Genomic DNA, 15,664 nt, shown 5'->3' on the forward strand with positions numbered 1-15,664 from the left:
AAGTCCTATTTCCTTCCTCCGAACTTCTAAATTATTGCACCTGTACCTGATGGTATATGCAACTTTTTCCTTCTGTAAACTGTTATTCTACAAGACCCTTAGGGACAGGGTCTCTGTCCCCTCCTTTTACAGGTCCCCTCTCATCTAGCAAGGGCCTCACACATGAAGATCAGGTGTGCTGGGCGAATGAGTACTTCAGAATCAGGAGCTGGAAATACTGGTATCATAGATACATTCCAAAGGTTTTTAAAATTTCTTTTTGTTTTTTATTTTTTTGAAGTCAAATTCTCTCTTAGAAAAACTTGAGTTGAATCCATCTGGAAAACAAGTACACTTGTCCCTTGGTATCTGTGGAGAATTGGTTCCAGGACCCCTCTTAGATACCAGAATCCATAGATGCTCACGTCCCTGATGTAAAATAGCATGGTATTTGCATGTAACCTGCACACGGCCGCCCATGTGCTCCAAGTCACGTCCAGATTACTCACGGTGCCTGCACATCACTGCGTTCACATGGATTCAGTGCAGTACTTTGCACAGCAAATTCAGGTTTTGCTTTTGGGAACTTTTTTTACTGAATGTTTTCAATACACCCATGGGGATTTGGAAAGCCTCCTATAATTGTTACTCAGCTATTTTGTGAGTTCAGGTTTTTATGTGATACGGTTTTATATTGAGTTATGTACTGAAGATTTTGAAAAAAAATTTGCTGTGTTACTTTAGGGTGATGATGAACTACTTAAGGCTGTGTGTGGAGCTGGAGTTAGCAATGGTTTCTGTAGCCCTGGTTCCCCCTATGTGCTCAGTCTGGATCCTTCTCTCGGTTCCTGGACTTCCTCTGCTCTTTTCAAGTATCTGTCACCACCTGCTCTATCCCTTAATAGTTTCATCCTCTATACTGGTAACAGCAGTTACCTCAGCTACCTCTTGTCCCACTACCGTCAAAGTCAGAGACCCAGGGTTTGTCGTGCGTGTGTTATCTACTGTGTGCAAGAAGGAAGGTCTGACTCTTCCTTCACAACTGGCTCGTAGACTTGCGGAGAAGTCCTGTAGAAATCTCCGAAAAGCTCTACTAATGTGTGAAGCCTGCAGAGTGCAACAATATCCTTTTACTGCAGATCAAGAAATCCCTGAGACAGATTGGGAGGTGTATCTGAGGGAGACTGCAAATGCTACTGTCAGTCAGCAGACTCCACAGAGGCTCCTTGAAGTTCGTGGAAGGCTCTATGAGCTTCTAACTCATTGTATTCCTCCTGAGATTATAATGAAGGGACTTCTCTTTGAACTGTTACATAATTGTGATGGACAACTGAAAGGAGAAGTGGCCCAGATGGCAGCTTATTATGAACATCGTCTACAGCTGGGTAGCAAAGCCATTTATCACTTGGAAGCATTTGTGGCCAAATTTATGACACTTTATAAGAAGTTCATGGAGGATGGATTGGAAGGCATGATGTTCTGACTTGTCTCAGTAATTCTTCCAAATAGTTCTCAGTATCAGTATTTACATACAGCTTATATTAGAAGAACTGTGAGTAAAATAAACTAACTTTACTTTAAAAAAAGTTGCATTGCCGTAGGAAGAAAGTGATAGAATAGTAAACCTGAGAATGCTCCCAGAGGAGTGGTTTCTGACTCCCTCGGAGACACTAGCAAAAGCCCCGTCAGGAATCTGTCTTCATATGCTTTAGGGTCAGACCCATCCACTCTTCCTTTCCTTCACACTCCATAGGGACACCCTTGATGAAATCATGGCTAGATGGTGGCCTTAGTGTAGAAGAGTAAGTGCCTAGTAGGGTAGTCGATGAACAAGGGCTCTGTCCCACTCTAGAGTAATTCCTTCTGCACTCGCCATCACAGCCTTTAAAGGACAGGAAGAATCTCCTGATGCCTTGCATTCTTTGGAGCCCAGGGGCAGCCATTCTTCACTGTTACTGATAGAAAGTAGAAGTGAGCACTGTTAAACAGTATTCCAGAACTCTACTATTCTTAGTTGTCTCTGTTTAGATGTAATAGCTTATTAGGAATGTCAGTGTTTTTCCTGGAAAACCACCAGGAAAAGTGAGAAATGTGAAATATGAATATCATAACATTTTGTCCTGGGTCTTTCTGTTGAGTTATCTGAATAATTATGTCTTCATTCAGCAGACATTTATTGAACATCTGCTGTAGGCCAAGTGCAGAAAAGTTCTAGAGATAGCTAAGATTTGATCCTAGCTCCTGAAGAGCTATTAATAAATGTTCTAGTTGGGAAGTAAGGGAGTGATTATAGAAGAGTATGATGTAGTAAGTTCTGTGAAGGGAGTGGGGGAGTACCTCAAGTTTAATAGGAGCAGAGAAGATGATCATATAAATTAGGCTGGTAGGTCAAGGAAGGTTCCCCAAAAGGTCTTGTGATTCCTGGCGTATAATCAGGGGTCAGTAAATGGTAGACAGAGTGAGCTGAGTTTCAAAGGACCTGTTAGGCATTTGCCAAGGAGGGAGGAAAGTATCCAAGTTACCAAATGTGAACTTTAGAGAGATCCCTCTGGTGGCAGCATTGACTGGGGAGGGCCCAGGTTAGAATCAGGTACCCTAGTTAGAAGGTGCAATCCAGTGAGAAGTGAGGACAGCCTGAGTGATGGCAATGGCAATGGGAATGGAGAGGTGAGGATGAATGTTAGGAATCTGTAGGACTTAGTGACTGATTAACTAAAGGTGGGGGCGACATGACGGAAAGGGGGGAGTCCTGCCCTTCCATGTCAGCCTTGCAGCGGATCCTGCTGCTTCTGTCTGGCTCTGTGTTCTCATAGGGTACCCTGTGACTTTCTTCTTACCTGTATCCCCCATCTATATTTTATGGTGTGGCTTCCTCAGTCCTGCTGCATTAGTTACCATTCCTCCATCCATGTAAACAGGGTAAGGGGATTTGGGTTTTCTTTTTAGAAAGCTAAACTCGCAGAATGATGATTAAGTGCATCTTTACATACTGAATATTGAGACTCCAGCCTTCTTCCCTGCATTTAGCTGCCCAGAATGCTGCAGCCAGGCACCCATCCTCCAGCAAGGCGAGTAAAAGATCCCTCCCTGGTGAGACTGACCTGCCCGAGAGAAAAGACCAAAAGACACTGACATTGTAAAATGCCCATCGAGGCCATCTGGGTGATAAGCCCCGCCCCCACAGAATTTCCACCAGGGGTGGAGTGCCTCACTCTCAGACAGCCAGGGGAAGAAACATATCCTGTAAGAAAGACAAATGGAAAGAAACAGAGGAAAAATTCAAAAATGCCATCATAGCCTTGAAACAAGAAGATAATGCTATTTGGGGGGAAAAGGAACATTCAGAGAACAAAAAAAAAGCTGTCAACTAAATATATGATAGTAAAAATGAAAAATCATTAGGTATTATAAGTAATCTCAGGGGAGAAAATCAGATTGAAAGGTGAGAAAGCCTCCCAGAAAGTAGAGCAAAAAGACAAAGAAATGGTATATGGGAGAAAAAAATTAGAGGATCAGTTCAGGAGATTCAGCCTTGAAATTGTAAGAGTCAGAAAATAGAAGGGAATTATCAAAATGACTCAAGACATGAGTCTTCAGAACTGGAAGACACGACTTTCCAGACTGAAAGGGCCCACTGAGTGCCCTGCACAGTGGCTGATAATGGATCCACACCAAGGCACATTGTTGTGCAATGTCAGAATGTAGGGTCAGGAGTTTCCAGGTAAATCTCTTATGAACTTATATAACTAGCCTCTCTCATTCAACTTATCCTGTGCTTTATACCTTTTCATTCCTCTGTTCTGGTTTTAGTGGGTGTCAGGCAGGAGGGGAGACAAACAGGTGTCATCAGTCTGTCTCATTTAACTGGAACACCCAACATACTTTGAAAGTCTGCTGAAATGTCAGTTGTTATCGATGTAGCTCAATACCCTCCTTCATCCTTCCTGCCCATATTGGGTTAATAATTGTCTCTCCCAACCCCATCTCATATATCTTTTCCTCTTTAGTTCAATCAGAATCTGGTTGTGCCAACATAGTGTCTGCAGCCCCTTGCCAGGCAGAACCCCAGCAATACGAAGTACAGTTTGGACGACTGCGGAATTTTCTCACTGGTACGTATTAAGCACTAGGAGCCTTTTCATGTTAAGAAATAGAGTAATGGAAATTTCCCTTAGGACCTATTCTATTACAGGCATGGCCTTGGGTACTAGAGATTCAGAGGTACTTTGACAAGACCAGCCTGAGCAAGAGTGAGACCCCATCTCTACAAAAAATAGAAAAATTAGCCAGGTGTGGTGGCACGCTCCTGTAGTCCCAGCTACTGGGAAGGGTGAGGCAGGAGAATGGCTCAAGCCCAGGAATTTGAGGTTGCAGTGAGCTGTGATGATGCCACTGCACTCTAGCCAGGGCACAGAGTGAAACTGTCTCAAAAAAGGAGGAAAAAAAGTTACTTAACACAGTTCTTACATTCAAACTTATGATCTATTGGAATTCCTGAGAGAGTTAAATCATGAGGTTAAAGTTAACAAGGGCAGAGGCTCTGGGTTTTTTATTTAGTTTTATTCATGGCCTTCAGTACAGGGACTTGTGACTTGCGTTGAGTAAGTAGTGAAAGCTAAGTCAGCCATGTGGAGAAGCATCCTTAAATGCAGCATGTTTGAAATGCACATTATATCTCTACTAGTAATACAGTACATCTTAAAATGATCTTATTTCCAAACATGCAAGACAGTAGTCCTCATGAGTCAGCAGGCCCAAAAATTAAAAGTTGTAGTTTAGACCAGTTCATGGGTGGCAAAATGACCACTTGAGATAGGAATCAAAAAAAATGCTGTACCACATATTAGGAAAAAAAACAGTTCCATCAAATACAAGAGCTGAGTAGTCATTCTACATTAAGAGCCCTGGCAAATATTTCAGAAAAACATCAAGAGCTCCAAAAGATAAATGGGAAGGGGATGTGAACATGAAAATTTGCACCAGGATAAATCACTTTAGCAATGAACTAGATGTGTTAATGCTTTGCTGCAAAAATCATCACAGTTCTGTAATAATAAAGTTATTCCAGTAAGTCTATTTTGCATAGCTTTGCTTCAGTGATTAAAAAAATATAAGCAAGGCCGGGAGTGGTGGCTCACACCTGTAATCCTAGCATTTTGGGAGGCCAAGGCAGGAGGATCACTTGAGGCCAGGAGTTCGAGACCAGCCTAAGCAACATATCGAGACCCAGTCTCTACATAAAAAGAAAAAAGAGAATTAGCCAGGCTTAGTGTGGTGTGCACCTGTAGTCCCAGCTACTCAGGAGGCTGAGGCAGGGGGATCCCTTAAGCTCAGGATTTCGAGGCTGCAGTGAGCTGTAATCATGCCACTGCATTTCAACTTGGAGAGCAGAGCGAAAACCCTGTCTCTTAAAAAAAAAAATACAAACAGAAATCTGTATAATGTCATTAGGGTCATCTGAGTGGCATTCATAATGGAAATAGGTCATGTCCATCACAAGAGCTATCTCACCGGCATGAGAACACAGAGTACATCACTATTATACATTTGGTGCTTTACTTTGTGTCTGTTTTTCTCATTAGAAAGTATGTTCCATGAGGGCAGGGACCATATCAATACATCTTATGACAGTATCTGGCCTAGCATCGAGTTACCACCTAACACAAATAAATGCAGGCTGAATGAATGAAAGAAACAGGCTGAAAGAGGCCAGGCATTTCTTTCTAAACCAGCTTCCCCACCAGTAGTATGGTGAGATAAATATATCATGGAGAGATAAATATAATCATTTTTAAAACTGAGTAAAATAACTTTTTTATAAAGACAGAGTTAAAATTTTTCCATGAGTATACACAAAAAAAAAAATGGAAAAATTTTTAAATAAAAACAGTTAAAATTTTTTAAAAATGGCTTAAAGCCTCAAAAACCAATGCCAGGCCAGGCACGGTGGCTCATGCCTGTAATCCTAGCATTCTGGGAGGCCGAGGCAGGTGGATTGTTTGAGCTCAGGAGTTGGAGACCAGCCTGAGCAAGAGCGAGACCCCCGTCTCTACTAAAAAAATAGAAAGAAATTATGTAGACCACTAAAAATATATATAGAAAAAATTAGCTAGGCATGGTGGTGCATGCCTGTAGTCCCAGCTACTTGGGAGGCCGAGGCAGAAGGATCGCTTGATCCTAGGAGTTTGAGGTTGCTGTGAGCTAGGCTGACACCATGGCACTCTAGCCTGGGCAACAGAGTGAGACACTGTCTCAAAAAAAAAAAAAAAAACAATAACCAATGCCGATGTTTAAAAATAACTCATTTTCTCCCAAGTTCTTACTTACCTCTGAACGAAACTCTTATTATAAATTCACTTTTTCTTTTTTTATCCTTAGTGGAGATGGATCACTGCTCTGAGATATTTAACATTCATATGATATGAGGAACTTCATGGTGCTTCTTTCTTTTCAGTTTAAACATAATAGACTCGTTTTATTAAACCTTTAATCTTCATGATTTTTTTCATTTTTGTGACTATTTAACAGCCTATTCTCTACTTATGAATTCTATCACTCAACAGCTGTGAAACTGATTAAGATAACCCTCTTGAGAGTTTTATTTTGTATTCTTTATTTCCTGTAACATTTTGGCCATTTTCCCCAACTACAGACTGTAGTAAATATAGATTCTTTCCTTTAAAATACCAACCATGATGGGGGTCAAGTAAAACTGGGATAACACTAAGTTTGCATAAGGCTAGGTATATTATTTTGATTATATATTTATTACCTTACATGCATCTTTACATTAAAAATTATTAGCACAAGGATTATTTGCCCAGAACTTTACATTTCAATAGATTATAATCTATCAACCATTTCTTTTGTGATTTCTTGTCTTGTTTCAAAACTGAGAAAGTTGTCTATTACTTTGTTTGTAATTTGATTCTTTAATCCTTTGGTCATAGATTATTTGGGGTGGTTAATATATATTGTTCACTGTGGACTGCCTTTCCTGGAACATTTTCTCTACCCTCAGGTCTTTGAAGAGCAGTCAACTAAATCAAATGAACAAGAATTTCCTGAGCACCATGATAAAGTGTAAAATATAGTCATTAATCTAATTTGGAAGTAGTACTAATGTAAAAAAGCTATAAGTAAAAGTTTTTAAATAAAGTTTGAATATAGCAGAAGCACTTTCACAGACCAACATAAGGTCAATTGCTGAATTATGTACATATTGGTATTGTATTTGGAATGAAAGGAGAAAGGCATTTAGTCTAGGGTAGTCAGAGAAGGCTTCACTAAGCAGGAGGTAGGATTTTTTGGGGGGCGGCAGAGGGTGGTCCTTGTGGCCGAGTCTTGCTCTGTCACCTAGGCTGGAGTACAGTGGCATCCCTCTAGCTCACTGCAACTTCAAACTCCTCTGTGTTCAACAATCCTCCCACCTCAGCCTCCCAAGTAGCTGGGACTACGGGCAAGTGCCACTATGCCTGGCTGGTTTCATTTTTGTAGAGACAGGAGTCTCACTATGTTGCTCAGGTTAGGAGGTAGTGTTTAAGTCAGCACTTGGAGGGTGGATTGGATTTCAGTAGACTGTGGAAGAGGAGGAGGAGGAGGAGGAGGATTTGGGTAAATGGAGGGACATGAACGAAAGGGCAGAGATGGCAACCCTTTCTGCAGGAACAACTAAGGAACCAGCTTTGCTGAGTATGGGGCTTTCACACTGAAAATAAATGAGTATTAGTCTAAAAGAAGTTTATAAAATGGTTTGGAAGAGGGGTAGCTAGGAGGCTGACCAATTAGTAAAAGTCCATTAGGAAATGAGGTGGGGAAGGACCAGAACTTGACAGTGTGGTGGAAATGGAAGGCAGGATCTTGATTTCATAGTTAAATTACCAAGGTAGAATCTCCAAGGTTCAGGAGTAAACGAGGAAGAAGGGGTGAGGATGACTCAGGTTTTGAGACTGGTGCAGGGAATAATACCTTATTGAACAGAAATCAGCAGAGGAAGTTATAAATTTTTAAGTTGTCATGACATTGACATCCTACTGTATATCTTGCAGTAAGAAATTTGGGGCCAGAATTTAACAGAAAGATACAGACTTATGATAAAGGATTCGGCATCAGCTACATGGAGGCACAAGTTAAAGTCTTAGGAAATGATAAAATCTCAAAGGAAAATACTAGGAAAAGATATAAGAGGATCTAAGGTTGTACCAGCCTGTAGTTTAGTCTTAACATAAAAATGCCTGTTTCTAACTTGTTAATGCAAAAGAGAAATTTTCCATTTAACCAACAAAATCTAAATGAGTACACTGAGGGGACAATTATGGGTGAATACTGCTGCCATTTCAACGTCAGCACGTGCCGTCTTGTGTGGCCAGAGAAGGTAATGATTCCACTGAAATCAGTGCTTTGATTTGACTTCGGGTGATGGACACCAACAGCAATGCAAAACACGAACTAGAGCACTAAAGTTGCTTGTCAGCACTTAACTTGCCAAGTGGCCATCCATGCAGATAATTCTGAATATACTTGCGTTCATTGTTTTTTAAATTATTATCCAGTTAAAAAGTTTCTGTGGAGAACTCAAAGTCTCCCGAGAATACATCTAAGGGCCCTCAGAGGTCTGAAGGCCCCAGTATGAGAAACACTAATGCACTGAGAAAAAATACTAAACCTTGAAGACTTGGGTACAAGCTATTGAATTATTGTGAGAACTTAGACAAGTCACTTAACCCTTCTGGGCATTAGTTTCTGATTTGTGGCTGACTTCAAGCCCAGGTTTGCTGGACTTCAGAGTTCATGCTCTTCTTCAATCAAAAGGACGTTGAAATTCCACAATTCTGTGTTAGGCATATATTTCAATCCATAGTCTCAAAAAATGGGGTCCTGGCAAGAAAGTGTTATGTGATGGTGGGTTCCCCGGGAGGGACCACAGTATTCTATGAAATTCTGTTGATTATAAAGCCTTTACTTTTTCATTACAGATTCTGATTCCCAGCATAGCCACGAAGTGATGCCTCTCCTCTATCCTCTCTTTGTCTACCTCCACCTCAACCTGGTCCAGAATAGTCCGAAGAGCACAGTGGAAAGTTTTTACAGCCGCTTCCATGGAATGTTTTTGCAGAACGCCAGCCAGAAGGACGTCATCGAGCAGCTGCAGACCACCCAGACCATCCAGGACGTCCTGTCTAACTTCAAGCTCCGAGCATTCCTAGATAACAAGTACGTGGTCCGCCTCCAAGAAGACAGCTACAACTACCTTATCCGCTACCTCCAAAGTGACAACAATACTGCCCTCTGCAAAGTCCTGACCTTACACATTCATCTTGATGTGCAGCCTGCCAAGAGAACAGACTACCAGCTCTACGCCAGTGGCAGCTCCTCTCGCAGTGAGAGCAACGGCTTGGAGCCCCCTGACATGCCCAGCCCGATTCTGCAGAACGAGGCTGCTCTGGAGGTCTTGCAGGAGAGCATTAAGCGTGTCAAGGACGGGCCTCCCTCCCTCACTACCATCTGCTTCTATGCCTTCTATAACACAGAGCAACTGTTGAACACTGCAGAGATCTCCCCTGATAGCAAGCTGCTTGCTGCTGGGTTTGACAACTCTTGTATAAAACTTTGGAGTTTACGATCCAAGAAGTTAAAATCAGAGCCCCATCAAGTAGACGTGTCCCGCATCCACTTGGCTTGTGATGTTCTGGAAGAGGAGGTATGAATACCATTTTTCCTTCCCTGCACCTGCCTTCCTAATTTGCTTAGACTATTCCTACTAAACATGGCAGACCTTACAGAGAATGGACTTCTTTATTTCCTTCATCATATAGCTAAAGCCAGACTAATGCCATGTAACCTGTAGCCATTGAATGCCTAGACATGCCTAACCTAAGAGATAAAAACTATTTTTAACGATATTAACTTCATTAGGGAACGGTTAGTATTTATTGCTATCTGAAATGTCACAACATCAGTAAGCCTAATTAAAGACCGTTAGCTAATACTGACTTTAGTTGAGAGTTACAGTAAATATTCATTTGTGTGTATGTACATTTGCAAAAATATACTCAGAAGTAGGATTACTGGGTCAAAGGGTCTGCATTTTAAACTGTAATGAATATTATCATTTCCACACAGAAAGTTGTGCCATTTCCCGGTTTCATCAGCAGTAGTGAGAGTGCTACTTCCTTGCACCCTCAGCACACTGGATGGTACTGGCCTTCTGAGGCCAGTGCATATCCTCTGGCTTCATGTGCCCCAGGGTGTTCCCAGACCTCAATTTGAAAAGTAACACAGGAAGTAGAGTTGCCAGTTCACCTGTCAGTCAGTGTAACAATCTTGTTGTCAGACCTTATTTGCTTTATTTGGGAATGGTCTTTAAGAGGGGCAGGCCCTGCAATCTGAGTTTCAGGTCACCGAGAATTGCAACCTTAGAAAAAATGTGGGCCAAGGGAGATAGAAATTAAATTTTACGCAGAGTTAACTTCCTCTGAGCGTGGTGCCACAAAAGCTGTGGACTAAAATCCTTCTGTCATATCACCGCTGAAATTTAGGTAGCTCTGCCTCCAGTTACTTTAACTGTGAAAATTCTTTACACAGGGTTGATGTATTAAAGAGTGAACATCACTGTAGCTAAATTACAATTAATGGTAAGGATATCAAGAATATTGGGTGCACTAAATTAAGCCCTTATTTTCCTGCTCCTGTTTTTTGTTTTGCCACCCTCCTCCTTTGCTGGCAGCCTGTTCCTGTTTTCCTAGTGAGGCCTTTGAATTTTTAATTCTTACAACTGAGACAATATAATTGGAGGATTTTGTTATGATGAATAAAGAGTGTAGATTCCCATGTACAAGCTCTGATTTCTAGAGTACCCTCCAAGGTATTTTTCATTGCACTTGTATCTGAATTTTCAAACTTCTCTTTTCCTTGAAGACAGTTCTGGCTGCTTGGGAGTTCTTCACATGCAACTGAGGGATCCTGCCCTCATTTACTTTTGATTTTCTGTAATTAACGAAAAGGCTGGGTGGGGTAGCTCATGCCTGTAATCCAAGCACTTTCGGAGGCCAAAGTGGGAGGATCGATTGAGGCCAGGAGTTTGAGACCAGCCCGGGCAATATAGTGAGACTCCCCCCATCTCTACAAACAAAAATAAGAAAAATTAGCTGGTTATGGTGGCACAAGCCTGTAGTCCCACCTACTAGAGAAGCTAAGTAAGGCAGGAGCATCGCTTGAGCCCAGGAGTTTCAGGCTGCAGCCTGAGTGCCAGAGCAAGACCCTCTTTCTTAAAAAATAAGAATAAAAAATTATTTCTATTACTTTATTGGCTTTGATGATACAGGGTTTGGGCATTAAAAGTGAATTTTAAGACTTTACTCTGGTCACCACTAAAAAACTAAAAACTAGCTCTGTGACTCTGTGACTTGTCTTGGGCGGATGTCCGGGCATCAAAAGAAGTATATTCAAAGACTCAGAAGTGAGGAGTGACAGGAGGGATTCCAGGAACTGAAAGAAATTCAGTGTGGCTGGAGGTGGGAGAGGAGGTGAGAAAGGAAGCAAAGTGGTGCTGCAGCCTGGATGCTCCGTGTGGCAGCCATGCCAGGTGGCGAGCGAGGAAGAGGAGGCGGCAGCGGGTAGGCTGGGGAAGAGCCTGGTGGCTGGATTAACGTAGGCTGTGCGGGAGAGGAAGCCTCGTGGTGACACCTGTGTCTCAGGCTGGATAGCTGGGTAAACGGGGGCGGTGCTGTCAGGCAGGCAGAGAGCAAAGGGTGTCATCGGAACAGTCGTTTTATTGAAGTGTCTTTCTGGTTTATTCGTTATTATTCATATTGAAAGTACTGTAGATTCTAGCCTTTGCTTTCTTTAAGAATTTTTTTGTTTAACTTTAGAACTAAAATAGAGATCCTGCTATTCTGTTGCTGAAGGTCTTCTTCCTGCGTGGGATTTCTACATCCCCACCCATTCTGTCACAGTGGCTTGGAGAAGTTTTTTATTTGGATTCTGACAAAGAGCATTTTGGGGGGAAGTAAGGCATAACGGAAAGCCCTGACTTGACCATTACGTAATCTATGCATGTAACAAAATTACTCATGTACCCCTTAAATTTACATGAGTTTTTTAAAATGAACAAAAAAAAAGTGAGTTAGGACAGTGGGGTTTTGATGCTTCTCCAATGAGAAGGTGGACTTTCTGTTTCACTTGTAGAATTCACAGTTAAAATGCAGCACCACAGACACACACGCCTGTAGCAGCCAAGCAGGTAAAAGTCAGTGGTGAAGCCGCACGGATTAAAGAGATGGTGGGAGGTTGAGGCCCGTGCCAGCCACAGTACAGTCGGTTTGCACTCTGCTGTAGCCTTTCTGAAGAAATAGCTGTGTCTTAAAGTAGGGAACCCAACATTTTAACAGTAAGTATTTAAACAGTGTTCAGATCCAGCAATTCCATTTCTAGATATATATCCAAGAAAGTTGAAAATGTATGTTCACATAAGAACTTGTACATGGGCCAGCCGTGGTGGCTCACATCTGTCATCCCAGCACTCTGGGAAACCGAGGCAGGAGGATTGCTTGAGGTCAGGAGTTTAAGACCAGCCTGAGCAAAGAGTGATATCACAAAATAGAAAAAATTAGCCAGGCACAGTGGCGCATGCCTGTAGTCCCAGCTACTCGGGAGGCTGAGGCAGGAAGATCACTTAAGCCCTGGAGTTGGAGGTTGCTGTGAGCTAGGCTGACGCCACGGCACTCTAGCCCAGGCAACACAATGAGACTGTCTCAAAAAAAAAAAAAAGGAAACAACCAAAATCCTCCAATGTAAGCATAAAATGTTGTCTATTAATTATGCCAAATAAAACTGGATTCACAGCACTGTCCTATAGCTTCCATTCTCTCCCACTTGAAGATAATCTAGGTTAACCTTTGGAAGTGTGATCATTGACGTAGCAGTACCTCGCTGCACCTGGGTAGAAGCAGCCCTCCTCCTATTTCAGTCACTAGAGTACGAGTGAGCCCATCAGTCTGTACCCTTTGTTCCATGTGAAATGGAGATAGAAATTATATCCAACTTTTGCCCTTGTTGATTGATAACGATGTATTTTTAATACTTGAGCAACATGGCAAAACCACAAATACCAAATCAAGGGTTGGCACTTCTTTTCAGCTATATGTATACAGTCACCCTCATCACTACCAGCATCCTGTCCCCTTAGCCCAGCAATAAAACTCCCATGTTCAGTTCACTTAATGTCTGGTGATTCTTCCCCCAATCTGGTCTTTAAATTTGAAAAGTAAAGAGGCCAACGTTGTCAGCAATATTCAGCTCTATAATCTGTGTATAAAACTGTCATTTAGATCAGTGCTGTCCAAAGGGAATATAATGTGAGACATACCTGTAATTTAAATTTTTCCAATAGTCACATTTAAAGAGGTAAAAAAAATTGTCAAAATTAATTTTATTAATCTATTTCGTTGAATCCAAAATGGACAAATTATCATTTAAGCATGTAAATGATACAAAAGATTATTCATGAGCTATGTTACTTACCTCTTTTTTGGTCCCAAGTCTTAGAAACCTGCTGTGTATTTACAGGAACAGCCCGTGGTGGCTCGCACTAGCCGGCAGCCACCTTTTCTGTCGGGTTCAGGACGCTCTCATCGCTCACGTGGATGGCAGTGGCTCACTGGCTTCCCAATCTTAACCCACTCACAAGCCCAGCCAAATTGAGTTTCTTTCGGTTCCATTAACAGCTAGTTAGAGAACAGTCAAGGGTAAATTCCAAACCCCCAAAAGGACCCCAGATCTGGGGAGGAGTAGAGAGAGCTTCCCCTGAGCTGAGTGGACTGGGAGCCTCCTAGTTCAGGAGCAGCCGTAACAAATGTGAGGTCTGTAGGGACGGCAGGGTCCAGAGCAGGGGTGGCAGACTGTAGCACAACGATGCATTAAATATTTGGAGATCTGTTCATACTTATTTTTCTTAATCTTTAAATTTCTATTTTATGCATGTTTTATATATACATAATAAGACTTATTATTGGTTGGGCACAATGGCTCACACCTATAATCCCAGCACTTTGGGAGGCTAAAGCAGGAGGATTGCTTGAAGCCAGGAGTTTGAGAGTAGCCAGTGCAACAAAGCGAGACCCTGTCTCTACAAAAAATTTAAAAAATAGCTGGGCATGGTGACACGTGCCTGTAGTCCCAGCTACTCAGGAGGCTGAGGCAGGAGGATCGCTTGAGCCTGGGAGTTTGAGGCTACAGTCAGCTATCATGACACCATGGCACTCTAGCCTGGGTAACAGAGCAAGACCCTGTCTCTAAAAGAAAAAAGACTCACTGTTACATGAATATACTTTACAAATTAAACATTTCTATTTGGCATGCACACCCATGAACCGTTCAGTCAGAATTGCGGGGAGTTCTGGGGTGCCATCCTGTCTGTGGGAGAGAGAGGAGCAAGAACCCATGGGGCGGGGGCTGTGAATCAGCTGCCCAACTGTGCCGAGGTCCTTGGGGGACTGGGCTGAGCCACACAGAGAACGCGGCTGGGTTATTTTAAGCTGTGGTCCTGGCAAAGCGTGATAGCGACGGCCGGCAAGAGCATTCTGGTTTCTCCACTGCTTGGTCTACAGAGTCCACCAGGCACTCTTCCACCGGCCCAGGGCAGTCATTGAGACCCCAGAGAGTGCCAGCTACCCTCCTGGCACATGCGGCTCTCTCCATCTCCAACCACGACACCGAGTCCCTGCTAAGGAGGCGCAGGCCACACGGTCCCTATTCCCAGTGAAGACCACTAACGCGCCACAGTTAACTGTCAAAGGATCTTTGTTTAGTTCATCCGGTGTCATTTTAGCTCCCACATTCCTTATGTAAACTCTCTGGTGTAGAGCAGTGAGTCATTCTTGAAATTTTAAAGTGTTGTAACCTCTTTGGAAAGGAAAATTACTAATATTCTTGGTAGCACTCGGTAGAATCTTAATGCCTATGTGTCTTTGATGTGGAGTATCTGGAACAGCCATTTTGAATATTCGTGGACATTGGTGTTTATTTTCTCTTAACTTTTCCTCAAATATGTACACATCGGAGGGATTCATTTATTTTGAATATAGTATTTTTCAAGTAGAAAAAAGGGTCCCTCCCAAAAGGCCACCCTTTTCCTATATAGGAGCCTGAGGCTCCCACAATGAGTCAGCAGAGTTGATTGGTTCACAAATATTCGTCTTACTCCTTTCTTCTAGTGTTTAATTAACATCCTTTGTAAAAAATAAAATAAAAAATAAATAAAACCCTTTGTAATTTATGAATTCCCGAATAGAGAGCTGCAGCTGTGAGGAGCTGCGTGTGAGTGAAGGGACCGGACTTTGAGAGCAGGCTGTGCCCGCGGCGGAGGGGCTCGCCCCGGGTCCCGGGAGCGGCTCTTTCCTGTCTTCACCCACCAGAAACTGTTTCCAAGCATTCCATGAGTTGCCTGGCTTTGTTTAAAGCCATTCTGAATCCCTGCCTTGTTTTGTAACTTCGGGGAAAATGTTTGAGACCCTCCAGAAAGTCACTATTTTAAAACTTTATTCTTCCTTCTTCTGGGACACCAGCAGTTTATGGCTGATCTCGGGCAGAGGGACGGTGTGGTTTATGGACAGCCGCATCCTTCTTGCTAACTGTTGATTCTTATGCATTTAGGGTTATTTTGGCCAAACTCCTCCAGTAGTTCTGT

The 15,664-nt window shown here is 42.5% G+C and overlaps 1 protein-coding gene across 2 annotated transcripts in view; it reads left to right on the forward strand.

The window, feature by feature from the left end:
- TAF5L (TATA-box binding protein associated factor 5 like) overlaps window positions 1–15,664 on the forward strand; it is a 30,000-nt gene that overhangs the window by 12,856 nt on the left and 1,480 nt on the right. For both annotated transcript variants that reach the window (XM_045536964.1, XM_045536963.1), the window contains 2 exons: window positions 3,987–4,091; window positions 8,955–9,679. In XM_045536964.1, the coding sequence (XP_045392920.1) occupies window positions 3,987–4,091; window positions 8,955–9,679 (830 nt within the window). The remainder of the gene's footprint in view (window positions 1–3,986; window positions 4,092–8,954; window positions 9,680–15,664) is intronic.

This window comes from Lemur catta, chromosome 25, assembly GCF_020740605.2.
Source record: "Lemur catta isolate mLemCat1 chromosome 25, mLemCat1.pri, whole genome shotgun sequence".
Classification (NCBI taxonomy): Eukaryota; Metazoa; Chordata; class Mammalia; order Primates; family Lemuridae; genus Lemur; species Lemur catta.